This window comes from Lissotriton vulgaris, chromosome 2_1 (assembly GCF_964263255.1).
Source record: "Lissotriton vulgaris chromosome 2_1, aLisVul1.2, whole genome shotgun sequence".
Taxonomy (NCBI): Eukaryota; Metazoa; Chordata; class Amphibia; order Caudata; family Salamandridae; genus Lissotriton; species Lissotriton vulgaris.
Window position 1 is genome coordinate 537383828 of NC_141687.1, and position 27042 is coordinate 537410869.

Sequence of the window (27042 nt, forward strand, 5' to 3'; positions counted from 1 at the left end):
GAAAAGAGACCAAGAGCTCCACAGCCTTGCCCTGTATGCCCATAGCTGTGACACGGTCGATCAAGATGTTGTGATCGACCGTGTCAAAAGCCGCCGAGAGATCCAGCAAGATCAGGATTGCCGTGCCACCCTGGTCCATGATCTGTCTGATCTCTTCGGAAGCCTTTATAAGCACCGTCTCCGTTCCATGGCCTCTCCTAAACCCGAACTGGGTATTATCCAGCAGATTGTTGTGATCAATGTAACTGGCCAGCTGTTTATTTATAACCTTTTCAAGTATTTTGGATGGAAAAGGGAGGGCTGCTATAGGGCGATAACTTTTTAATTCCAAGGTGTTAAGAGTGGGTTTCTTTAGCAGTGGCTTTATTATAGCAGTTTTCCATTTGTGAGGATAAATGCCTGATTCGCAAATGGTACTGCAGATATTCTCCAAAATTGGAGCTACTACCTCGGTTGTTGATTTAATGATGACCGGTGGGCAGGGATCCAAAGGAGAACCTGACATAGTTGTTTTAATAAGGTCTTTTATTTCTGAAAGTGATGGGGGGATAAATTCATTCAGAGAAGAGGATATGAGCTGTGCGTTCTTGTGGCTCTCTGATGATTCCCCTGTTATATTATTGTTGAATTTATTATAGATTTCTGTGACCTTGGTCCTGAAAAAATCAGCCATCTGATCACAGAACTCTTGAGTAACGTCTGTAGTATTTGCTGTTGGTGTATTTGTTAGTGTTGCCACTACCTGATATAATTGTTTACTGGACTAAGTACTGGACTAAGTACTAAGCTCAGCAAGCTTGGGATCCAGCTTAAGAAGAATCGAGCGACAGCGCTCGCTAGAAAGGGCATAATTTGCGTTGCCGAGCTGGCAAATGGCCCTCTGAGCCCATTCGATCAATTCATCAGGATCTACCATCGTTGAAGATTCCTTAGCCACAAACCCAAGGTCTAGGATCTTAGTGAGAGGACCCATAAGGTCTAGTACCTTATCCTGGCAAGAGCGCCAAGAACGGTCCAGTCCTTTCTTAGGATCTTTCGCATGTTTGCGAAGATAGGTAAGCATTGTGGGATCCACTTCGGGCGTATCTGCAAGGTGATCCGCCAGGTCTGGACACGGACACTCGGAACGGAGGCGAGCTCTCGAGCTCTCACATCTTTATCAAAAGGCTGGCGTATGTGAGTCTGCACATATTCCGCCACTGCAGGGGATGGAAGCCAGGCAGAAGAGTTAGGATGGACAATGCCTGAAGGTTCAAAAGTCAGGACAGGAGGATGTGAGGGCGCATCCACAAAATGTTCTTTGCATACCTTTTTCTTGGGAGGAGGTCTCGCATGGTCAGAGGAAGAGGATGAATCTTGATCATCCGTATCCGCAGGGGAAGCAGCCGAAGACACCTCTACTCTAGGCACAGGCTTGACAGTATGCAGAGCTTTAGCTAACTTCTTGAAATCCGAAGAATGAGTGTTGTTAGGAGAGGTAGAAGACTTGCGCGAAGCAGGAACCCATCCCTGCTGCTGCGCATACTGGGTCAAATGCCGCTTCAGAAGCGTTATGGCTCGTACTAAAGCCTTATTGACTGAATGCTGCACCCATTGGTCAAGTGCCTCCACTACATCATATTCCAAGGACTCAGAGACGTCGTCCTCCTCATAATAGTCATCCCCATAAGAAGCACTCATGGTTAAGTGCTTTTGACTTACCTTTCCAAATGGCCAGACGCGTGTAAGAGAGAGCTCGCGCTGCAGCGCGCGAGGCTCCCAAACCCCCGTCTCCCGCTCCACAAACCGAGAAGGACACAGGCGCCGAGCGCCCAGGCAAAAAAGGAAGGCGGAACATGTGCTTCCAAGAAAACACCGCAGAAATGGGCAAAATCGAAACACCGTTTAAACGGAGCACAGACGACAATAGGCGCGTGCAGCATAACCAGTAAAGCGCCAATTAGCACAAGAGCAAGCACGCGACAGCAATGAAAGTGAAAGACAATACCAGCAAAAGCAATAAGGTAAGTCAAAAGCACTTAACTGGCTGCGGAGCAGCAAAGAAAGAGGAAGAGTGACTCTCTCTATGACCTTTTATACCACTTACTCTATGGTTGTTGCCCAAGTGTTTCTGGGTATTGTAGTTTATTTGTTTCTATGGCTGCTGGGCATTTCATTAAAGAAATGAGATGGCTTTATCGGAGCCTCCTGTCCTGCAATAGAATTCGATATTCGTCATCGGATCCTGGCTGTTGTTTCCAGTTACCGGTTGTGACGCAGAGCATCGGATAAACATTGCTGTGGTTTTCTAACGCATGAGGGCAGTGCATTCAAGCCCGGTAATTGAGCACGACAAGGGTGGAACGCAAGGAGGGCAGTGCGTTTCACCTCAGAGTAAGATAGCGTGACGGAGCACGTTTCACGCCAGGAGTCATCTTTGTTCTCAACTCGATGCAGCGTTGGAACGCAGAGTATGCTGTGCGTTCCAATCCCTGGCAGTACGTTGTGACGGAGTGCGTTTCATGTCCCTGCCATCTTGCATGTCAAGAGAAAGTCTGTGCCTCACGTCGGAGTCATCTTGGGTATCCAGTGTAAGTCTACTTTCCTTCATGTTCTGGGCTCAAAAAACGCGATGGAGGTCACCCGTTTAAGTGCCGACTCTACTCAGTCCTTGTGATGTTTACCCGCCCGGAGCCCTAAGCTGCTGTTGTAGGGAGCTTGTTCCCTGTAAGTGCGTTCCGCTGTATGCTACAGCCGACTGTATTTCTGTGACACTCTTCTATTTATTTTTCAAACCCTGCACTGCCTTGTGAAGGGGGACACTTTACTACATTGCTGTTTGGGGGGGCCCTGTTCTCAGTAAGTGCGCTGCCTGCTCACTGTGTGTGCACGTTGTCTCATGCAGTTCTGCGCAGGTTGATGAGGTGGAAGTGGCATCCCCACGAAGTACTTGCGTCAGTTTGTACATCAGCCAGCCTCCAGCTCTTGTTCCTCTTTGACAAGTACGTTTGTTTCGGTACTCTAGCCTGTGTTTTGCGGGTTCTTATCTACACTGCCATTGGTGGCATTTGTGTGATACTGCGTCTGGTGCTTATTCTGCCTTTGTTAGACATTGTTTCATTTTTATTTATTTGTTTCTTAGTCTCTGGTTGGGAAGCATGCAAGCAGTGGCCCACCCACCTCCATTTTTAGAAACACCTGGCGAACCTCTCATCAAGTGGAAACAATGGTTTGATTGGTTCGAAACGTACTTGGGCGCCATTGGTACAATTCGGTTCAGGGCTGAGAGGAGGAAATATCTTCTCCTTCATTCTTTGGGGTTTGAAGGTAGGGCCATTTTGAAACATTTACCTGAACCTGTAGTTGAAGGAAATTATATTCTTAATGAATACCTCAACACAGTAAAAAGACTCCAAGCCAGGTTCGATGTTCAACCAAGTTTGGTCATGTTGCACCATAAGTTTTTCTCATGAACACAAAATGCAGGCGAGGATGTTGACACCTACATTACCGCATTGAGAAGGTTAATTGCAGAATGTCAGTTTGAAAATGTTGCTGACCAATTGGTAAGAGACCAATTAATTTGTCAGTGCAATGATAAGATGATCAAACAGAAACGGTTGTCGTGGGCAATCCAACGTTGGAGGACACCATCAAATTGGCCAAGAGCATTGAAACTTCTCAACTGTCAGCCAAGGAACTGGAAACCAAGGACAGTGAATCTGAAGTGAAGGGTGTTTAAGGAGGGTAAATGTAAATGTAAATGTACAGGAATTTATATAGCGCAAATCACCGATCGGTTTCTAAGCGCTTGCTTAGGGAACCCGTCCTGGTATTCCCCTGTGAGATAACCCCGGCAGGGTATCCGCAAGGTGAAAGCCAGGCATCCCGCTGCGAGGGGCCGTTGTGGAGATTAAGCAAGCTATTGCCCAGAGTCGCTGAGTGTGAACCTGTGAATCGAGTAGGCACCGGAGCGAGAATTGTCAAGTCCATGGACATTTTTAGGACTCAAGACCCCGCCGAGCCGGGAATTGAACCCTGGTCCCAGGCTGACCTTTGCTTCCAGGTCTGCCTCCTCTAACCAGTGAGCCACACTTCTCCAGGGTATGGATAGCAAACCGGTTGACCGGCCACGTGCTAGTTATGTTGACAAACAGAATTCTTTTTTTCCCCAGCAAAACAGGGCACACATGAAGGGTGGTGAACAGTGTCCAGCAATGTTCGTAACCTGCAATATTTGCAATAGACCTGGTCACTTTGCTAAGGTTTGTCCGTCCAGCAGAGGCAAACAATTGTCTTCTGTCAAATGTATTACGGATGATGAACTGGTTGATGAGGTATACTTATCCATCAGCAAAGATCTCAGATATGTGGTTATGGTGGTGCCGAGTGAAGAAGTTAAAGTGGGTAATCCTGAACTATGTGTGGATCCGTATGTAGAGATCATGGTTGGAGAAAAAGTTTTTTCATTATTGGTAGATTCTGGGGCGCGTATCTCCTTGATTATACAAGCGCTCTATGACAGTACATGGCCAACAAGGCCACCCTTACCCCCCCTCGATCGTAGGGCAGTCTCCTATGAGAGACGTGTAATCAATTTGGTTACATAGAAGACATTTTGGAGTTCAGAGGGTTTGAACATATTGGGCTGGTTCCACCAAGGGTTATTTGGGATGGTGCTCAAACCTGGAACTAGTGAACAAATGCTGGTGGTGAGAGACCATTTGGATCTGGCGAGTGTAATTAACAAATTTCCCCATGTCTTTTCAGGTGAGTTAGGGAGAGCCAAGGATTTTCAGCTCGGGATCATACTACAGAAAGGGGCCAGGCATGTTAAGCACAAGTTAAGAAACGTCCCTTTCAGTATAAGACAGGATTTGGAAAGGGAAATAAACAAAGCGAAGAACCTTACCTTGCCTCTGTACTTCATTACTTCACCATCTTTATCCAGCCGTTCTTCAAATAATGTGGTTTTGCCTTTCAGTGCACACACAAAAGGAAGGAAATGTGCTGTACTGGTCTTATGACCACGATACACTTCTTTTCAGGGTAATTTGCTTTTCCTGATGCTGTTGAATATTCAAAGTGTATTTGTTCATTTGAGCACCCATACAAGAGAACCTTGTTACAGGTAAATAACTTGGAGCTAAATCGAGAGTTTAGTCGATGGTGCCTGTCTGTCAAGGTGGTTATGTAGCCTAGTAGCTAGAGCTGCTGATATTGGAGCCTGGGACCCTGGTTTGAATCCCGGCCCTAGTTGCTTGGCTCAACATTTTGTGATTTTGAGCAAATCACTTAATTTCCCTGTGCGTAGATAAAATGTGAACGTTTATATGTGAATTGTATGTGTGTTATTACACACATGAAATACAGTCTTGTAGATCATCTCTCAACCTTCGCCCCCAATGTAATGTACAGAGGTCCATTGCTTTCTAGCTAGATGTGTGATGTATAAATTGTGAGAAGTTGGCCTGGTATATGCCGTACACTAATTATAGTGGGCACCTTGCACAAGTCCAAATGACCCTTATTGATGATTAGGTTAAAGACAACCTTTATTGAAAGCTATCCTAATGGTAGCTCTGGAGAGCAGCCTTCAGGCTAAGTCTCGAAGGAATGCAAAGCAGCTTGGTTTACCAGATTATAAACTTCTGAATGACCAGCTGAAAGGAGAACCACACAAGGTATGTATAAAATATATATATTTATTACTAAACACTCTACTAACCTCTTTATGAGATTAGAGAACAAGGCACACAATATTACAGTACTAGTACGACAGTAAATAGCACAATACACAGCGGGCTCCAGGGGGAGACCGAACCATATACTAAGAAAGTGGTATAACAACCACGACTTGACTAGACACAGTGCCTAGAGGATGTAGAATTGCTGGTACCCCAAGGAACCACCCAAGGTTGTGACACAGCGGACCCACAGGGGACATGTGCAGTGTGAGAACACAGCTGCTAACTCCGTACAACTCTATGGGAAAGTCGTGGTTGGAATTTTAAAGATTAAGCACACTTAGGAGAAGACTTTGAGCAAACCCTTTCAAACATAGAAGGTTCTAAGGCCAGCACCCATGTGAGCACCGGCGTACTCGTGTTACCTAACCCAGGGAAGCCGGGTGCATAGGTATCAAATGGTGTCGGATATCTTTGTCTTTTTCAAAGGCGGGATGCTGCAAAGTGCTGCTGCCGGGAAGATGAAAATTGGCCGGTATGATCCAAGCCTGGATTGAAGCTGAGAAGAACCTGAAAGCAGAGGGAACAGAGTCTGGGTCACTTCAGGGTGACCAGGGGCACGCTAGACGAATGCCCACCGATGTCGGGTGTTTCAGGTGAGAAGAGGTGAAGCTTGTCTCTGCAACCACGGGGACCAGGAGGCATCGAGGATGACCAAAGTCCGCAGGTGAGCTGTCCCACGAAGAATGTCAAGTGCTGGGGGGGGTCAGTGTCCGGATTGGAGACCAACAAGCCTTGGCAACTGCAACCCACCGAGTCAGAGAAAAAATGCTTTGGTAAGGACCAGCAAGATCCTGGGGGCTCCCAAAGAGATGGAGAGTCAGGGCACGTCTGGAGCAACCTGGAAAGCCCACTGAAAGTTAAAGTTCCCTTCTTAGGGACCCACCAGTCGACAGACCAGGGATCCCAAAGGGACCTCGAGAGGAGTCACAAAATACCAGCCCACAGAACACTTGTGGAGTTGTAGCAGGGATTCTGCTCGTACACAGAACTATGCATAGAGACTTGGAACCTCAATGAATTAGGGTGTACCAAAACTCACCTTAGTAGCCAAAATCCCCTACCAGACTAGCAATCAGTGTCTCATTGGTTCTTCCATACCCCCCAATGATTAGACGACTCAGAACTTAGAATACCTCAGGCAATGTGGGACACATGAACACTCTTTCGTTATACTCTCATACCAGTCCAAAACTGGGAGTAAATGAGGACATTAAGTAAGTTTGTAACGTTGTACGTGTAAGTTTGAAATATTTATTTCTAATGCCGTGTTCTCAGGTGCAGTATCTTAGCTATTACAAGCAACAAGATTGTCATCATAGTTACTATTCCATAAAATACAACGGGAGAAAGCATGTTAAAATGCTAAATGGAAATGGGCTAGATTACACCTAGATATCACCCTCCCTTGCTAGTAGGTTATTTTATATTTACAGAAGGTCTCTTGGGTTTACAAGGGCGGCCCCATACCTCTGGTCCTAGTAGAAATGGATCAAATCATTTTCTACACTGGCTCTCTGCATGCGAATGTTCTCCAAGTGTGTGAGCATGCCTGCGCAGTGGATTATTAAACGTGCCAAAATCAGAGGTGGCCACAGCTGCATATATGTTATGTCTAGAACGTGCGCTGATCAGTCCGAACAACAATCACTGTGTTGAAATAACCTTGAAGGCCTCGGCACTCACTGTTCAGACCAAGCTTACCAAGTAAGGCTGCTACTATAGGAAAACATATTATTCTTGTGTGAAGCAAAATAGTCTGCTAGACTCCAAACGTTTATAATAATGTGTGCCGTGTGCAAAGGCAGCAGAAAGGAAAATTGGCGTTTAAACTTCTAATAAGCTCATGCTAACTTAACACCGTGTAAATGCAAGGCTCATCCCCATGACAGAGTGTAGGCCGGTAATCTTCAGTGGAGACACTGCTCGGGGTCAGGACTACAAGTAGCCCAAAGCACAGCCTTGGGGTCGCCAAAAAGCATATGCTGCTGCAAATGTACACGGTGCCCAGGGGTTCGGGTTGCATGGTCCCAACGAGGGATGCGGATCTCAGAATTGCTGAGAGCACGGATCAACCTCCAAGACCACAGGAACCCATCTCCTGTGTTGCAGAAATCTTCGGATTACTTCAGGAGCTGCGTAGATCCAGACCGGTCAGATGCGTTTCAGGTGCGTGCCTTGCAGGGGAGTAACTCCTTTACTCCAAGGGAGATTCTTCAGTCATTCAGCATAGTGTAGATCGTCAAAATACTTGGTTTCTGTAGCAGAGTTTAGTCCAGGTAAAAACTAAAGTCCTGTAGTCAGGGGTTCCAACTTCATACCAAAGGAAGGGGTGGGACAAACTCTAGGGACCCACCTATGGGAGGGTCAGGACAGAGGGGTGGCTACACACAGGTCCTTTGTCCAGTTTCGCGCCAGAGCAGGAGCAAATGGCTCCTGCAACTGGTTTGAGCTGGACTATGCACAGGACACCAAATGTGCCCCCAGTGCAGACATGAAAGCACTCTGAGAGTGCACCCACCCAGCCCCTATACACTAAAGCCTGTCTGGGAGGTGGTTACACCTCCCTGTGACAGGAAACCTATTGTCCAGCCGTCCCCTACCGGAGTTTCGTCCAGCAGCAGGAGGGCAGACTCATGTCTGTGGCTGACAGCATCCATCCTGTAATGCCAGGGTCTAGAAAGCTGGTACCAGATGTACCGGTGTTGTCATATTTCTCCGTCTAGGAGGGTGGAATCATACTTCCCTCGCCAGTTACTGGTGGGGAGGTATGATTCCAAGGTGTTTGACACCAAACACTACATATTTCCTTGCAGCCTTTTTAAAGTTAACATTTACCGCAAGGTTATAATGCATTTAAGATTATAGGGTCGGCTGCATCACAACCCCGGAGAATAGATTCCAAAGGCTGCAGAGGGGCTCTGCTCATGCATGGGCACCCTCACATACAAACCCCAGCACCCTACCTTCAGGATTGGTAAGCCCTCCCATAGGGGTGACTGATAGGTTTGTATGTGCAGTGATATAAGGTAGATATAGTAAACCTATTTTTAAGTAAAGGGTGCATGCACCACCTTACACAGGATGCAGTAGCAGACCTGTTGTGTCATTTTGAATGGTCTCCCAGGAGTGGCATAATACATGCTGAAGCCCATGGGAGGCCTCTGGGGTACCTATGCCCTTGGTACATAGTATAACCAAATAAAGCAAGTGTACCTAATCACTTGGCCCTGCCCGCACAGCTAGGTGCAAAACTTAGTTTGCTCTATTAATTCTCACACAATCATATGTCAGAATCCACGCAACCAGGTGTGCGCAGCGCAAACCCTTATTATTTCTTGGTACACAGTATACCATATACTAGGGACTTATAAGGCTACCCCAGAATCCAATCTGGAGTGTAGCTAAAGTATATGCAATCAATTTAGAAGAGAAAGCAGCTAGACTGGGGTCCTGGATAGCAGGATCCCAGCCAGGCTAAATCGAAAACAGTGAAACATCATCAAAAAGTGGGGGTAACTATAAGAAGCAGATCCTATTCTCCTACATAAATGCCAACAAATGCATGTATATGTCTGCCAACCAGACAGCCAAATTTAGAGACCAACACTGGCCCAGCTGAGATCTCCGTACCTTGACAGGAACCGCTGTCATGGAAGTTACTGTCAAGGTACAAAACATTTAGTGGACAACTTCTGTCTGTTGTGATGGCCATCCACCAATTTTTGTTCAGATTTCTTTGTTTTTCAAAAATAAACTCCCAAAGTGGCAGTGTGGTATTGAAAAATAAGAAACTAAGGACCACACACCAAGGAAGGTTTTTTCCTTGGTTGGGGTGGAAAGCAGAGGGATCAGGATTTGTCTTTTTTCATTGTCAGATTTAACCTGGCTGTGAGGAACTGCAAAAAAGGACATCACACCATCCACCCTAAGTAGGGTGGGCGGTGAAATGCCCTTTTTCTGATGGCCCCTATTGCATTGGGCCAGTGGGGAAAACTGACCTTTCTCCTGATCCTAAGTAAGATGGATGAACCTTCAGTTTGGCAGACAGGGCACTCCCTCTAAAACACAGACTGCAAAATTCTATATCGCACAATAATTCTTTTAGTTTTCATCACAAGGGTCATTTAATCTGCCTAGTGATGCAAGTTTCTTGGCCAGTTATAGTCAAAATTCAAAAGACACATTGCATCATCCGAATAGAAGAATCATTGGGATAAAAAAATTATTTTAGCCCTTTTAAACATAAATCCAAGACAAAATAGAGATGTTGAGAAAAAGAGGCGTTTCTGAAGTCGTTGACCTTAACCAAAACATTGGTAGTATAAGAATTGCTCTATATTTTATATAGCACTGTTGATTAATTTATATTTGAATTATTTTCTGTAGAGGATCCGAGTATTTTTAGATTATAGAAGCATGTTAAATGTCATTGATGGGCTGTGAACCAATTCAATTTGATGCAAAGTGTGCAGCTTACTTTGTTGTTTCACTTCTTTTGCAGCACAGAAAATGCCCAAAACGGACACTCAGAACCCAGGCAACGCGGCCAGAAATCGAGGTCTCCTTTTGCATGGATCTGAGCAGCAGCCCCGGAGAGCTTGCTGCAGCGGCAATTAGCCGGTGTCCGATGAAGAAATTAAAAGTATTGGAACAGTATTTACTGCGGATAATGTTAAGGAGATGAATTCCTTTTTTGTAGCATCAGTGGTGATCTGTATTTTTGCATTTGTTTTCTTTTTACTTGTAAAAAAAAAAGTTAAAAGCAAGGAAAAAAACGGATGGCAGCAAAACAAGCAACTAATAGGCAGGCCTAAGTGAGCAGCGCATTGGCCACTTTCAGAGTTACTTCATGGAAGCATGACTGTTGGATCTGCAGTGCAGGCGCATCTTGGAGGTTGAAGGCCAGTGGGTTGTCGTTGGAACCAGAATAAGAACGATTCGGTGCACGTTCAGACACACCTGTACGGCTACCATTATTTTCCTGGACTTTGCCTGCACTCTTCATTTGAGACGTTTCAGATCATGCCAGTGAAATAAAAGCCTGGAGGATCTTGCTGATGCCTGGTTCAGGACAAAGCTCTTCTGATTGTATTTGGCTGAGTGTATGAGTGGCACCGCCCCAACCATTGTGATTGGCCAGGATGGACTGTTGCCTCCATCTGCTTGGGACTTCTCATTGGAAACGCGGGGAACATCACTGTGGCCGCAAGCAGCACTTTAACCAACCCCTCCCTAAGTATTTATCTCGGAAGGAGACATTTGCCGAATGATACTTGTATATTTCTTTCACCACTCTGTTATTATGCCTATGTAAAGGAAAACTGATGTTATCAATATAACTTTGTATTTGCACCTTGCAATAAGGTTTTACTTGCGATGACTATTTAAACATTGATTTTTAAATTAGCATTAAAGAAAGGAAAGAAAGGTAAACCATGCAGGTTTATCTGTACATTTTATTAGCTGGTCTTTTGATGGACAAAACATGCAACAAGTATTACTTTGTAAATTAAAGTGCCACCGTAGTTAGTCAATGATAGTTTTAGGCATTCACCACGCTGGTTCTGATCTTAGTACTCCTGCAGCCCTACTGATTCATTCTTGCATTGATCCACTTACACAACCACAATAAACTTGTTACATACAAACTCAACAATATATGCATGATAAATTAAATGAACAAAATTAGAAAAAGAAAACGTTGTCATCTAAACAGGCCACTACTAAATAAAATGTAACATGTGCAGTTGTTTAGAGGTTCCAGAATGGCCGCCATGTTTAGAACCAATGTGTTGGCCATCTTGAAAGGATAAAGCAGTGAAGCTGTGTACAGTACCGTTGCGTGACGTCAACAGATGTAGAGGCTGTGGGATGCAGCACACAGCAGATAAAATGAACAGCAAGCAAAAAGCCTTAAAGGCTTTTTAGGTTTAACATAGATGTTTCACAAAAAATAAATGAGGCTTATTCCATATGTTGTAACTTTTATAACAGATGAGAACTATGGCATCTAGCATAAACTTATTTGAGTGAACCAATCAGGCCTATAGCCATTGTCAGCCTTTCATCATAACCATCTCAGACTTATTGTGTTGGTTGTTTGCTTTCCCACAAGACAAACATCAGGTGAACAGTAATGAAATTATAAATATGTACAAAATTACAGCTGTCGAATCCATAACAAATCATGGCTAAGAGGACCTAATAAGGATTATCACATTTTATCCCTTCTAGCCACATGGATTTGTTCGAGCAGGTCATGAATACCAAAACCCTTGCCCACTTTGGTCTGTGAGATTCCATTAAACAAAATACATACCTAAAGGCTTTGACCAGAGTGTAATAACAATCCAAGGCAATTGCATTGATCACTTTCTTTCCGCAATAAGTAAGTCAGATCGGCTGGTTTTCTTATAACGTTTTACAATAAAATGATCAAACCCATGAAATCTAACATAACGTTTCTCTTTTTTTTATTCTCCTTCCCCTTCGGAAGTATAAAGCGGCTTCGATGTTATGAATGCCTAGTAGTCTGGATAACCACATCTGGAATGAGGGTGCCGTGGAGTCCTTCCAGCGTGCAGCCAACAATATTTTTAAGACTGAAACACAGATAAATACAAAAGCTTCCTCATCTTTTTTTCAGTTTTAGCTTAGCATCTAATCCAAATATCATCAGGACCGGGAATAGGGTAATTTTAGTCCCTAGCAGCCCCTCCCAGAATTTTTCCATTTCCAAGGTAAGCTTTTTCAGAGCGTTGCAGTCATAAAACATGTGAACTAAAGTAGCCGGCCCCCCCAGACACCTGGGTCATCTGTCATCGTCTCTTTTCCCCCCACTCAAAAAGCTTAGCTGGGGTGTTTTATAGTGTTTTGTAATGTTGTGCCCTTAGGTTTGAGGACCGGAATAAACTGCTTGCCATCTGCAGCGCTCTATCCAGATCCACATCCGGGTCCCCGAGTTTAACCGCCCACGAGGCTTCGACCTTTTCCATATCATCTTGCCATGTGTCAGAGAGGGCCCCATAGATCATGCCGAGCCTGGTCTCCCCACCCAAGACATAGTCAAGGATCTTTTCCACCTAGGTTAAGTCTGGTTCTAATGGCCATCAATGTTTGGTGTATTTGCATGAACTTAAAGCTATGTTTTGCTTCCAGTCCATATTTCCGTTGCAGTTCAGCAAAACCCATCAGGACAGTGCCATCCCATACATCCCCTATTCTACGAATTCCTAATAATTCCCAAGCTGACCCCCCTCCATCACAACTCAGATACAGAAAAAGTTTGGAGTTCCATAAGGGTGTGTAATAATTACATTTCAAGATTCCTAATGACTTCTTGACTTCTTTCCACACCCACCATGCACTATCCAATACCTTGTATCGTTATTTATTGTAGTATCGCCGATCTGTTTTGTGTAGCAATAACCCCACTGCCTCCTTCCCCACCAGTAGTTCGTAAATAGTAGGTCGGGGGATGCTCCCTGGAAGCCTGTTAATATATATTGGGGTGCTGCCCAACAGTATCGCCATTTGACTAAACAAAGAACCTTATAGGTAACACCTATTGTTAGGGGCGCCTAAACCACCTCTTTCCTGTGGTAGCGCTAGGTATTTTAATGAGCGTCTTGTGTTTCCATACTGCCACAAGAAATTACTAAAAGTTGTCTCAATGAATTTAAGCACTTTCTCCCCCACCATTAGCGGAATTGACCGGAAAAGATATAAAAATCTCGGCAACATAGTCATCTTAAGAACATTAGTTCTTCCTATTAATGAAAGATGGATGGTATCTATCCGTTTTAACTCCGAGGTGACGGAGTCTATCAATGGTTCATAATTCTCTTTAACTATAGACTCCAATGACGGGCTGATTTTAACCCCCAGATAGGTTGCTGAGTCTGTATATCTACTATCCCGTTTAATGATGTTGCTTGTACATAATATCTGGGTCTTGTTTACATTCAGTAGATCACGTGAGCATTGGCAGAACTCTGCGGTTATTGCCTCCAGATCAAGCATTGCAGCATTGGGCTCTGAAGTTAGGACTGCCAGGTCATCCGCATAGGCTAACAGCTTGGTCTCAAACCCCTAAATATCACTGGTTTGATACCCCCGCTTCCCAAAATCCTTCTTATTAATGGATCTATATGTAAAGCAAAGAGGATAGGGGAGCAGGGGCACCCTTGCCGAGTCCCCCGCGAGATAATTCTATCTGAAGCTCCTCCCATTAGCTGTATGCTTGCGTACGGGTCCACATACATTGCCTTTATGGCCTTGATTATTTTAGGGCCTAAGCCCCTCCGATCCAATATCCCCCACAAATATACCCAGGTAACGCGGTCAAAGGCTTTTTTGGCGTCGAGAAGGATCATGGCGATCCGACCCCCCGAGACAGCACGAGCATCAAACAAGGTAATGACGCGTCTTATATGGTCTGTTGTACCCCTACCCGGGATGAACCCATGCTGCCAAGGGGAGACCAGTCCGCCAATGACCCCTCCCAGCCTATTAGCCATGACCTTGGCGTATATTTTCATGTCTGCATTTATAAGGGTTATCGGACGGTACGACCCTGGATCCTTCCTTATTTTACCCTTAGACTGTGATGTTAGTTTCCTTCCAAGAGTCCTTCCAAGAGTCTGGGGTATCTCCTGTCCATACTATACCGATAAATAAGTCCAATAGTATTGGGGCCAAAATTTCTTGTAAGCACTTATATACTTCAGCGGGGATATTATCAGGCCCAGAGGCCTTACCAGCTGGTGAGTTCTGAAGGGCCAATATGACCTCATCCACTTCGATATCCCTATCTAGCATATTCCTCTCATGAACAGAGAGCGAATATCCGAGATCCTCGAACGGCAAACTGGAGGGTTCTGCCCTGACCTCTTCTTGATACAGGTTTTGGTAAAACTCCTTGAACACCAGTCTGATAACTTCTGGATCAGTATACACCTGGTTGCCCACCTGAATTTTGGCTATGTGATTTTTATTGACCCCTTACCTAATCCTCAAAGCCAATAACTTGCCGGCCTGTTCCCCTGTCTCGTACATTTTCCCCTTAAAGGTCTGATAATCATCAGCACTTTTCTGGGCATCTGCCTTGTAGATTTCCGCCTTCATTGCTAAGATCTTACTTAAGATTTCATTTGTATCTTTCCCCTGCACAATATCTCTTAAGTGTTGTTCTTCTCCCTGAATTACCTGATCCATGAGGGATTCATGAATCCCTCGTGCTTTTTTCCTTTGCAAAGCTAATAGTCTCCCCTCTGCTGCATTAAAAGCATCCCAAATGCTGTTACGGGAGGCCCTATACCTATTTGCATCGAAATAACCCTGTGCCCAATTCATGATGGTTCACAAATTCGGGATTAGCTAATAGTCTCCTCTCAAACGTCCATTTATATTGCGGGGAGATTAAGTTATCTTTTTCATACATTAAGATCAGTGGGCTGTGGTCGGAGATTGTTTTGGGCATTTTACGAATGCCTATCCTTCCTGCCTCTGTTTGGGATATGAAACAATAGTCAAGCTTAGTATATTTTTTAAAGGGGCATGAGAAGAAGGTGAAACCTGGGTTCTGTGGTTCCTTATAACCCCAGACATCCAGCAAGTTATGTGTGTTAATTAATGCTGACACAGCTCTAAACACCTTAGGTTTGCGGCTGTCATAACTAGTGTTGTTCATTCTTCCAGTAAAGTCCGTGGAGATATTGAAATCCCCACAGACTAACAGTGGGTGTGGCCAGTTAAGTAGTTCTAGCTCCAATCTATTGAATATATCAGCATCATCTTGGTTTGAGCCATAGATTCTACAAAGGGTAATTACTATATTTAATTCCGCTATGGCCCATCTACCCCAAACGTCCGAGAGGGAGCGTTTGCCTCCTCCAAGATTACTTGTAATTAATATGGCCACCCCCCTAATCGTGGAAGTTTGCATCAAACACCCCACAAGCTCAAAACTTTTGAGATTTAGCAGATTTTTCTTAGACCAGGGCAGATGTGTTTCTTGAATACAAATAGCATCTAGATTATTCATAGCTACAAAATGCCCTAATTTCTGCCTTTTTAGCCCGTCATTCATCCCCCCTATATTCATTGTGCAAATCCTGAGCTTCCTCATGATACCTTTTTCCTAAAGGCCGACCCATCAAACATTAGGATTCTAACATCAATGCACATGATTCCAATAATTTTCTCTTTTTTAACCCCATCCCCCTCCCAACCCACCCCCAAAAGTGCCCAAAACCTCTACCCTACCACCCCCTAGCCTGTGAACCCCTCCCCCAACGCCCCCTCCCTCTGAAAGCTACCTGCCCCTCCCTTGGAGCGCTCAGACCTAGGTCTGTGCATATGATGAGCGTGGTCCTAGAAGGCAACAGGTCCTATTAAAAGAAAAACCAACACAAATTCTGGCCTCAATGTCCGGTGTATAAATCCTCCAAAAAAAGAAAAAACCCACCTCTGATCCCCACCCCCGTCTTTCAAACTTCGACCCACGGCTCAGATCAATGATTTACGGTACCTGCCCCAGGTCCTTATCCCAGGGAGTCCAGATACTCCTTTGCCTTGATCTCTGAGGAAAAGTAACGGGTAACCCCTTGATTAATGATTTTCAGTTGCGCTGGGTTAACCAGGAATGCCTGGATCTTCTTATCCTGAAACGGCTTCAGCATCTGTCTAAGTCTCCAACGTCTCTCTACCGTGATGTGGCAGAAGTCCGGCCTTACAAAGAAAGATACCTCCCCACTTGTTCTCCTGGCATCCGGTCTTGCCTTATCCGAAATGGACTGCCTCAAAAGAAAATTTCCCAAAAAGACCAGGATAGCCCGTGGTTTGTCTCCTTCCTTCACCGGTATGGGTTGTTTGAAAGGGATACAGTGTGCCATTTGTATCTCGGATGCCCAGTTCCAATTCGATAATTCTGGGAAGGCAGAAGAAAACAGGCTGATTATATAGTCGGACCCCTCCACTCCTTCCTGCACCCCAAGAACTCTTAGGTTGTTCCTTCTTTGTCTGTTCTCTGATTCCTCCAACTTCCATTGTAGCATGTACGGGCATATCTCGGGATGGTATAAAAAAAGGGGACCCATCAACAGGAATTAATGCGGGAACAAATTAACGAAAATAATCAGACACCCACAAGTTTTTTATCCTCTAATCTACACAGTAATTGTTTGATTGGAAAAGGAGAGCCACCCAGCAGTAACGCAACACAGGAACTTATTAGGTCCCCTACAACACTCAAAGAGGCTGCAAGTCAACCGGGTCACGTAAAAGAAGTTGACACCATGGTGAATTTGGAGGAGAGTGATGAGGATTTACCCTCAACAACAAAAAAAGGCCCAGGGCGTCTAGGCAAAGAGGATAAACGCAGAAAAAATCTTTCCTGGAATCATTCAGCAAATACCCCATTGTCAGGAACCGGCGATAAACCCTCTACTGCTGCAAAACCCGAAGGACCCTCCACACTGGAGACCATTCATCAGGCTATACTGGCCCACAGAGAGGAGGCACGCCATGATAGCAGGAAAACCCAGGCAGGGATGCGGAAAATGCAGGAAGTGGTTCGTAAACTATCTAAGGCATTTTCTAATATGGGGGAAAGAGTCGCAAATTTGGAGGAAAGGGTAATGGGCGCTGAAAATGAAACCTTTAGAAGCAGTAACGATGGTGGAGGCCCATGATGCCCAGATAAAGGACATTCAATGGAAGTTGGAGGAATCAGAGAACAGATAACATAACGTTTCTCAATGAATAAGGTTTATAGCATTTCAATTAGTTTGACACCAAGACTAACTCCGGCTTAATGAAGTGTGCATACGCTAGCAACCATCCTGTATGCAGCTATAAAATTAGAAATGTGTACAAGATTACAGTAGGTAAAACAATATACACCCCTCCCAAAAGTGTCTAGCTAGGATTATCACAACAAAATGCTCTACACCCAGGGTTTGTCACAGGGGATGACAGACACCAAAACCTTTGTCTATTACCATAACCTGTGAGATTTAATTTATTGAAATATCTTTCTACAACCTATACGACGACGTGATAATGTACCTTTAAAGGCCTACTAACTTTACAAAATACTTTTCACAGTCAATAGGCCACGCCCACTGCCTTTGTCATAATGTTTTATAACAAAAAGATCAGACCATTGGCTTAGGCATACATTTTTACCAGTAACCCAATCATGTCTGTTTCCTATATAATTGGCTTGTCACCATAGCCAACTCAGGCCTACTGTATTGAGTGTAAGTTTTCAAACAATGCAAGCATCAGCCATACAGTCACAAATTAGAACTATAAACAGCATTACAGTTGGTCTTGTTAGAGACTAGGTCTCCTAAGGGGGCCAAACAAGGATTATTTCACTACTGATATTCTACCCCCAATGGTTGTTAGCAAGTGTAAATAACCCTTTAAACCCTTGTCTTTGAGATTCCCTGTAAACACATACATATCTCTCTGTATATTTTAATAAAGTAATAATAACCCACCCTTAAATGCCTATTTACTGCAACATATAATTTTTGCAATAAAAATGACAGCCCCGCTGACTTTATTGTAGCGTTTCATAATGAACAGATCTAGCCCATAGCCTTGATCTTTAGCTTGCACTATAACAAACGACGCCCTGCCATATTGAGCATGAACTAGCACACATGGCAAACAGAAAAGAAAAATCACCATTGCGATCTTAGGGAAGTTGTTTAATAGCGTTGCAGTGTCATTTATGTGACCTTTAATGGCAAGTTCTAGTCATCAAAGCATGTGTTGAAAGGCCAAACACAAAAGCTCTGCTTTATATAGAGCGTGGTTGAAGCAGCTGACCATAGATGCTTGCAGGATAGGCACTCTTTCTAAGGAAGTACACAGCTTTTGACAAATCAAAAGATGAACCAACATCTGGGCGGAGCCACAGTCCTAAATAGTACTCCAAAATTATTTTTGTTTTTGATCCTATAAGGTCTGACGACAGCTGCGCTGCCAAGTCAGACCTAAAAAGGGACTTTGTAAGATCTTGTTATTACAAATCATAAAGCACCACCACCAGTGTGTAATCAGACTACCCAAAGCAGCTTGCTATCTAAAGATAATGCAAGCAACTACCTGCATTGAACGTTTTACTTTATTTATTTGATTAAAAAGCTAATTTTTCATTTTCGGGCATGTAAAAAATGTGAGACTGCAACAAAGAATGCAGAAATTGATGCTAAGCAGGCAGTTTTGATATGTACGCTGAAGTCAAATTATGTTCCACCATTTGATAGTTCTTTTGATTGCAAACTCGGGCCAATTCACAAAACCCTTTGAGTTTGGGTAGTACGACAACAGGTATACCTCTTTACATGCCTTTTTAAATTACCATCCAAATATGGGAATAAAATTAGACAATCTGGGTCGTATTCATGTACATTTAGAATAGACAGAAAGGTCTCTGCCCTTTTTGCACATTTACCAATTGAGAGTTGGATGTTTTGGAGCCGATTCACAAAGACATGTAAGAGAGCTTAGAATAGTACTCCTGTGGTGCGTCGTCTCGTACTCCTAAATGCTTTTGAAAACCAGCCCCTTAGTTGTCTTGTAAGGAACGTCAGTATTACCGTGTTCTAGATCAACATTCCATTGGACCCAAAGAAAATTGTGTTTAGGAGATCAAGCCTTCTCAGTGGCAGTGGCAAGGCTCTCGAATTCTCTCACGGTAAACGTCAGGAGCACAAGGACCTACGTAGTATTCAAGTGACAGGTAAAAATCTGGCTATTCTCAAATTAGTACCGGGGACTCACAGACGGAAGGGCAGGTACAGGGCCCCGATCGGGACAAGCAATTATACTCTCCCTCATAGCCAAAGTGAGCGCCGACGTGGCCCACCTTTCTGAATCTGGGGGTTGGGTAAAGGAACTTCAACTACATGTTCCTACTAGCGTAGAGACGCATCAACACCTGATTATAGGTACAGAAGGTATACAAAGGTTCCCCTCCCGATTCCTGATCGCAGCGAGAAGACGTTTATCCCCAGGCCTCATTTGTTTTCAAGAGGTGCTCCATATCCGCCTTGTTTTTAGCCTTACCATCCAGATCCCCAAATAAAACTAGGTTTTGGGTACCGTCTGTTAATCTTAACTCACTCACTGTCCTACACCCACACACAGAACTGCGGCGTCTCCTTAAAAGATCTTCGATAAAGAGCCCTCTTGCGGGGCCCTTGGAGGACAGCAGCGCCACCCCCACGAAGAGCAACGCCCGATGATGAATCATGAAACTCGCAAGGGTGTGTGAGGGCACTATATCCAAAAGGAGGAATTCCCCCATTATTCTAGATAGCCCAACTCTATCGAGATAGACTACTCTTACACTTCTTCCTCGACCAGAATAGGTTGCTACTCTCTCTGACATGAGGAACAGCTACCCCCTTAGTGAATACTATTCTGAAATTAGTACATTGACAGCAGCTTTATTTGTGGGAGGTACTCTCCTCACGTTGGTCTTTCTCGGCTCAGCGCTTAGATGCCTGTGGGTTTTATGCGCTTTACAAATACCTCCAATTCAAATTTAGAGTGAGAAGCTATGTTACATAGTCGTTCAACTGTAGTGGTATTTTTGATTCACTCATCAAGATGTATTTCCAAAATACAATAAAATTGGAGTTTAATGTAATATTTTAAATAATTATCATGATCAATTCAGAATACAAATGCAGAAGACACATTTTCCAAAAGTGCACATGCAGTAGAGTAACATTTTCTGAGTTTGTGTTTTTGGACATAGTCTGTGAAAAGTCTCCATTGCTGTCCTAGATACTCTGGTCCTCTTGGGGCAAATTGCGCTAAAGAGAATTTTGTTTAGTAATCCTTCAGAAAAAACTGGGTGTGAAGGGTATACTGCTTCATGTTCAAGTGAACTGTCTTAAAAGATCTTGTGGCTCATGTTTTAGACCTTCGAGTGGACTTTAGAAATTTTTACTCTGGAGGCCTTACACCTCTTAATATTTACATTTTCAAACTCCATTTTCTAACATAAAACAACTTTTGATTAGCCTATAACACAGCATCCTGCCCATAAAGTTTGTATGGCATGTATCAGCCAGTTTTCTTTATCTCACCAGCAGTGGGTTTGGTGCACCTTTCGAAAGAAGAGCCATTTGGTCCGCTCATTCAGGTTGTGAAGTTATGCAAAAAATGAGTAGAAACAACTACACCAGTGGATGTCGTAAGTGTTCTGTGTGTGTGCAACAAACTAAATGATTAAAAAAGTAAATTACTGTGAATGGCAAAGTACCACAGCAGTGCAGCTGTGGTCAGAGACCACACACTTGGTTCCGGAGACATTATATGTAGTCATTTGTTAATGGGAATCATTTGTCTAGGAATCGGATCACTTGCTTTAACAATCTTTAATTCCTTTGTAAGTACTTGGGAACAATGGGGCTCATGTATGGAAAAAAACAACTAATGGCCACTGTCACCTTTTTTTTTTTTTGCCTACTTTACAGACCTCTTGTGGACCGTACCAAAAATGTACACCGGGTTTAGAGAATGTCTATTGATTACTATTGTTTGGCTTTATTGACATTCTGGTTTGCTTGCTTCTTATGCAATAGTTTGCGTTCCTCTGGACCCTAGCCTCTTTGGGGCATATGTATGAAGCCCATTTCCCGTTCTCAAACGTGCCGATTCTCAGAATCGGCCCGTTGGCGAACGGGAAAAAGCCTTTTGAGATGTATCATCCCAAAAGGCCCTTGCAAAATAGGGAATTGCAATATTTGCGATTCCCTATTTTGCGAATGCATTTAAGGAATCGCAAATTGCAATTCCTTAAATGTGATGTAGAAAGCACCCAAGTTCTTTAGTAGGGGATCTCTGTGTATAGTCATAATCTAGTGAATAGTCCCGCCCATGTGCGTGGACCCCGGCAATCAAAAATAATCTCTTAAGTTGTCAAAATAATGCAGAAACTGCAAAGACACTTAAGAGAGAATTTAAAGACAAATAATGCAGCCTATATCCACAGGCTACACTGTCCAGTACTTCAACTAGAAATTCCACCTAAAAACACTACACATAATACAGCCTGCCAGTTTCTACCATAGAGAAACTTGCCTCCCCCAGTCAAAGACTCTGGAATGATAGAGAGGAAGGTAGGGACAGACAAGCCCCATAGGCTGCCATTATGTGGCTTAAATAGGATACTGTGCCTTTAAGAGAACTTTCCAGAACTTCTCCCAGTATCCCAGAATGCATAGCAGGTCCCTCTACTTTCAGTTCTTTTTTTCCGGCTCCTGCTTACAGGACCCTGGCATTGAGCTCTCCCTTGTTTCAAGGGTTTATTGGATATTTTGGCACTTTTGTGTTCTAAAAGTGTTCCAGTTTACTTTCTTGGTGTTCTCTCTCATTTTTGTGCTGTTTCAGGCGTTTTAGGGCTCTAAAATGCCTGGCCTTTTTGATAAGTGCCCAGCATGTGGGAGGAAGAAGGCCAAGAGCGATCCCCATGATGTCTGCATCGTCTGCCTCCCTGAAGATCATGTCCCTGAGGATTGTGTCATCTGCCAGCAGTTTACTGCTCGGACTCTGAGGTACAGACTGAAGATCAGGCTTTCTGGCCTTGAGGAGAGGCGTCTGCAGGCTGCAGGTGGGTCTGGGCAGGCTGGGAAGGTTCCCTCTGCCTCTGCTGAGGCCTCTGGGGGGCTCCCCAGGGGCAGGAAGTCCAGCAAACGGTCCCGGTCTCCGTCGACGTCGATTGCATCGACGACGACGTCGAGAGGGATGACGGCGGTGTGCTCCCCTTCTCCCCGGGGCTCCGGGTCGAGACGGCGTGACGGCTCGACGTCGAAGATCATGGAGGAGTCGCCGTCGAAGCCACCGTCGACGTCATCGTCTTCGTCGACGTCAAGGTCTTCCTATCGACGCCGAAGGCGAAGTGACAAGCATCGACGCTCGCCGTCGAGGCGACACCGTCGATCGCCGTCGAAGCACCGGTCGACGTCGAGGGGCTCCTCGACGTTGAGAGCATCAAGAAGATGGCGACGCTCGTCGTCGAAGACGGAACGCTCGACGTCGCGGAGGCGGTGTACGACGTCGCGGAGGAAGAGGTCGACGTCGAGGGATCGGCGTTCGACGTCGAGGAAAAGAGGGTCGACGTCGCCGAGGCGGCGATCGACGCCGGAGTCACGGAAGCGTCGTTCGACGCCAGATAAGCGACGCTCTGCGTCTAGCAGAAAGCGGTTGGCGTCTAGGAGTCGTTCAGCCTCTCCGAAACGGCGCAAGAGGGATTCTAGTCCCAGAAGTCACGCTGCTTCTAGTGGAGGACGCAAGAGGAAGCGATCACCTGCTGATGGGGCTGGCTCTCCGCCCCCTTCGCCTAAGGGGTCACCGGGCTCGGTGTACTCAGAGGTGTACACGCCATCTCGGCCTCGGACTCCGACTCCTCCTCCTGTTCCTAAGGAGGATCCTCCACCCAAACCTCCACTTCCTTCAGGCGACCCACCACCACCTCCTGTCCCTCCGCATGGGCCCACCCCGCAGCCGAAGGTTCCTCCGCCGAGGTCCACTTCCCTGCCGTCTTTGCCTGTTCCTCCTAAGGGGACCCCAAAACCGAAACCCCGTGAGGAGCCAAGACAGACCCCGCCACGAAAGCCGGCGGAGCGGCCACGGGCTGGTAGGTCTCGCTCTCGCTCTGGTAGAAGGGAGAGATCGCGACGCAGATCATCCACAAGGTCGAGACGCCGCCATAGGAGGCGCGAATCTCGCTCACACACGAGGTCCTCTGGGACCCGGGACTATTCTCTTACCCTGTCGGGGTCACCGGACACGAGGGTGTCCCCGATTGATGACCTGGTGGCGTTCCATGACATCCTTTTAAGGGGCGCTGCGAAGTTGGGCATATCCCTGACGGTGCCTAATCCGAAGACTTCAGTCATTTTTGAGACGTTGCATCAAAAACACCTGTCTCGTCCTCTCCTACCTCTGGTGCCGGGCCTGGAGGAACCGGCTATGGCCCTGTTTCTCACCCCTGCGGTGACGAGGGCGGCTCCATCGAGGTTGCTGAAGAAGTACCGGGCTCCCGATTCGGACCCGGCCTTTCTGAGAACGGAACCCCCTCCTGACTCTGTCATTGTGACGGCGGCCCGCAAGCAACATGCCACCACTCCGTCCTCCACGGTTCCCCGGATAAGGAGTCCAGGTGGATGGATTCGGCGGGGAGGAAAGTCTGTGGAACTTCCGCTACCTCCATGAAAGCTGCGAGTGCCACGGCGCTGTTGGGCCGATACGACCGCGCCCTCTGTGACTCCCTCGAGCGGTTTGCTGAGCATTTACCTCGGGAGAAGCGTGAGGACTTCATGGAAGTGCTGAATGAGGGGATGCTGGTGGCGAACCAGATTATCAGCGCTGCGGCGGACTCTTCCCTGTTGGCTGCTCACGGATTTTGCCACGGAGTCAACCAACGACGCCACGCATGGCTCCGGCTTACGTCCCTGAAACCGGACGCACAGCAGAGGGTGGCCAACCTACCATTCTCCGGTGAGACCCTCTTCGGGAAGCATGCGGACGATGAGATGGCCCGCATGAAGGCGGAGGCCGAGAAGCTAACGGCTGTGGGCCTGGAGAAGCCTAAAGAGACCAAGAAGACGTACCGCCCCTTCCAACGGCGGTTCGGCGGGCAAGGCTGAGGACGAGGCCAGGCTTCGGGACAATCGCAACAGCAACACCAGTTCCGTAAGCCGTTCCAGAAGCGCCAGAAGGGCAAAGGAGGCCAGCAGTCGTCCCCGGCGCCCAAGGGCCAGGCTGGGTCTAGGCCCTAGGAACCTACTTCCCCTGGATCTGTTACCCACTCCGGTAGGGGGAAGCATTCAATTTTTTCTGGCAGAGTGGAGAAAAATTACTCAGGACAAATGGGTGCTGAATATTGTTTGCAATGGATACAGTCTTCGGTTCACCAGCCCTTCTCCAGCAATTCCCCCGGTCAGCTCGCAGTTTCAGCTGCGCGAGCTTCAGGCGGAAGCGGATATCCTGTTGAGGAAAAGGGCGATAGAAGACGTACCTCTGTCTCAGAGAGGAAGAGGTCTGTACTCCAGGTTCTTTCTGGTTCGCAAGAAGGACAAGAACGAGTTCAGGCCCATTCTGGACTTGCGGGAGGCAAACAAATGGATTTGCAGGGAAAAGTTTTGCATGCTGTCGTTGCATCAGATTTACCCTCAGTTGCAACAGGGAGACTGGCTATGCGCTATAGACCTACAGGATGCTTACTTCCATGTGCCCATTGCACACAAACACAGGAAGTTCCTGCGGTTTCAAGTCGGCACCAATCACTATCAATACACAGTACTCCCATTCAGGTGCATGGCGGTGGTAGCAGCACACCTGAGGAAGAACAAGGTGTTCGTCTACCCGTACCTGGACGATTGGTTGATCAAGGCATCCTCCTTCTCGGAAGCGCGAGCACACTTCCAGAAGACGTGCGTTCTCTTGAACAAGCTGGGGCTGCACGTCAACATGGCCAAGTCTGTCCCGACTCCGGTCCAATGCATACAGTACTTGGGAGCCTCCATCAATACGCTGTGAGCAAGCGTGTCTCCTTCGGAAGAGCGGCGATTATCACTCCTTTGGAAGGCTCAGGCTCTTATGACAACTCCATCTACAACAGTGAGGACGGTGTCTTCTCTACTGGGATCGATGGCCTCTTGTATCTTCCTGACGCCACACGCACGGCTGCACATGAGACAGCTGCAGGAGTGCTTGGAGGACCAGTGGGATCAGAGGAAAGGATCTTGGGACGACAAGATTCGACTGTCGCTGCATGCTCTTCAGTCTCTGAAGTGGTGGTGTTCGGCGGAGAATCTCCTCAGAGGGGTTCCCTTTCACAAGGACATTCCCACGCAGACTGTCGTGACGGATGCTTCTCTCCTGGGATGGGGAGCGCATTCCAGGACTCTACAGATTCAAGGAACGTGGTCGCCGATGGAGGCCACGTATCACATCAATTTCCTGGAACTCAGGGCTGTTCACTTGGCACTGAAGGCCTTTCTTCCGTCCTTCCAGACCAACTCTCTGCTTGTACAGACGGGCAATACCACCACGATGTATTACCTCAACAAGCAGGGGGGCTCGAGATCACGCACTCTGTCACAGGAGGCGCAGGCGATCTGGCACTGGCTCCTAGCCAGAGGACTGACGATAACGGCCACCCATCTACCAGGTGTGCAGAATGTTCAGGCAGACGCACTGAGCAGACTGGTTCAGGAAAACCACGAATGGGTCATAAACGACGAAGTACTAGGAGAAGTCTTCGCAAGGTGGGGAACTCCAGACGTAGATTTGTTCGCCACCGCCGAAAACAGCAAGTGCAGAAACTTCGACTCCAGGTACTTCCAGCAAGGGACGATGGGGAATGCGTTATGGATCAACTGGACAAACGGCTTTCTGTACGCCTTTCCTCCCATTCCCTTGATTCCGGCAGTGCTCATCAAGCTGGCCCGGTCCAGGGCTCGGATGATACTCATTGCCCCGGAGTGGCCCAGGCAGTGGTGGTTCACGGACCTACTTCACCGGTCTCTCCTTCCTCACATTTGGTTGCCGTGCGGGCCGGACCTTCTCACGAAGTTCGGGGGACGGATGTTACACCCCAACCTCTCGTCTTTGAGTTTGGCGGCATGGCTCCTGAGATAGTGCAATATGGCCATCTGAATCTGCCCGTTGATTGCATGGACATACTGAAGGAGTCTAAGAGACCTTCCACTCGGACTTCATATGCTTACAAGTGGAAGAGGTTTTGTATCTGGTGCCAGTCTAAGAACCATGATCCTACGACCTGTAAGGAAGATGTCATCCTTCCTTACCTTTTACATTTGGCGCAGTCTGGCCATAATGTTCATTCCATTAAGGTTCATCTTGCTGCATTGACTGCCTACAGGAAATGCCCTTCACAGACTTCCTTTTTCCAGATCCCTGTAATGAAAGATTTTCTGGAAGGATTGAAGAAAGTATTCCCTCCTGTCAGGCTTCCTTCGCCTTCATGGGAATTGAATGTGGTGCTGTCCAGATTGATGAAGGAGCCTTTTGAACCTATTCATAAGGCTTCGTTGCAGCACCTGTCCTGGAAGGCGGCGTTCCTCGTGGCCATTACATCGGCCCGCAGGGTGAGTGAAATTCAGGCGTTGTGTTGTACTGAACCTTATACTGTGTTTCATGCTGCTAAGGTTGTTATGCATACTCACCCTAAATTTCTTCCCAAGGTTATTTCTGATTTTCATGTCAACCAGACCATAACTTTGCCTACGTTTTTTCAGAACCCTTCATCCCCAGC

General features: G+C 46.2%; 1 protein-coding gene across 2 annotated transcripts in view; it reads left to right on the forward strand.

The window, feature by feature from the left end:
* LOC147730708 (ras-related protein Rab-5B-like) overlaps positions 1-11379 on the forward strand; it is a 358295-nt gene extending 346916 nt beyond the window's left edge. For both annotated transcript variants that reach the window (XM_086955487.1, XM_086955488.1), the window contains exon 6: positions 10231-11379. In XM_086955487.1, the coding sequence (XP_086811613.1) occupies positions 10231-10346 (116 nt within the window). In that variant the 3' untranslated portion in view covers positions 10347-11379. The remainder of the gene's footprint in view (positions 1-10230) is intronic.
* Positions 11380-27042: the final 15663 nt, after the last annotated feature.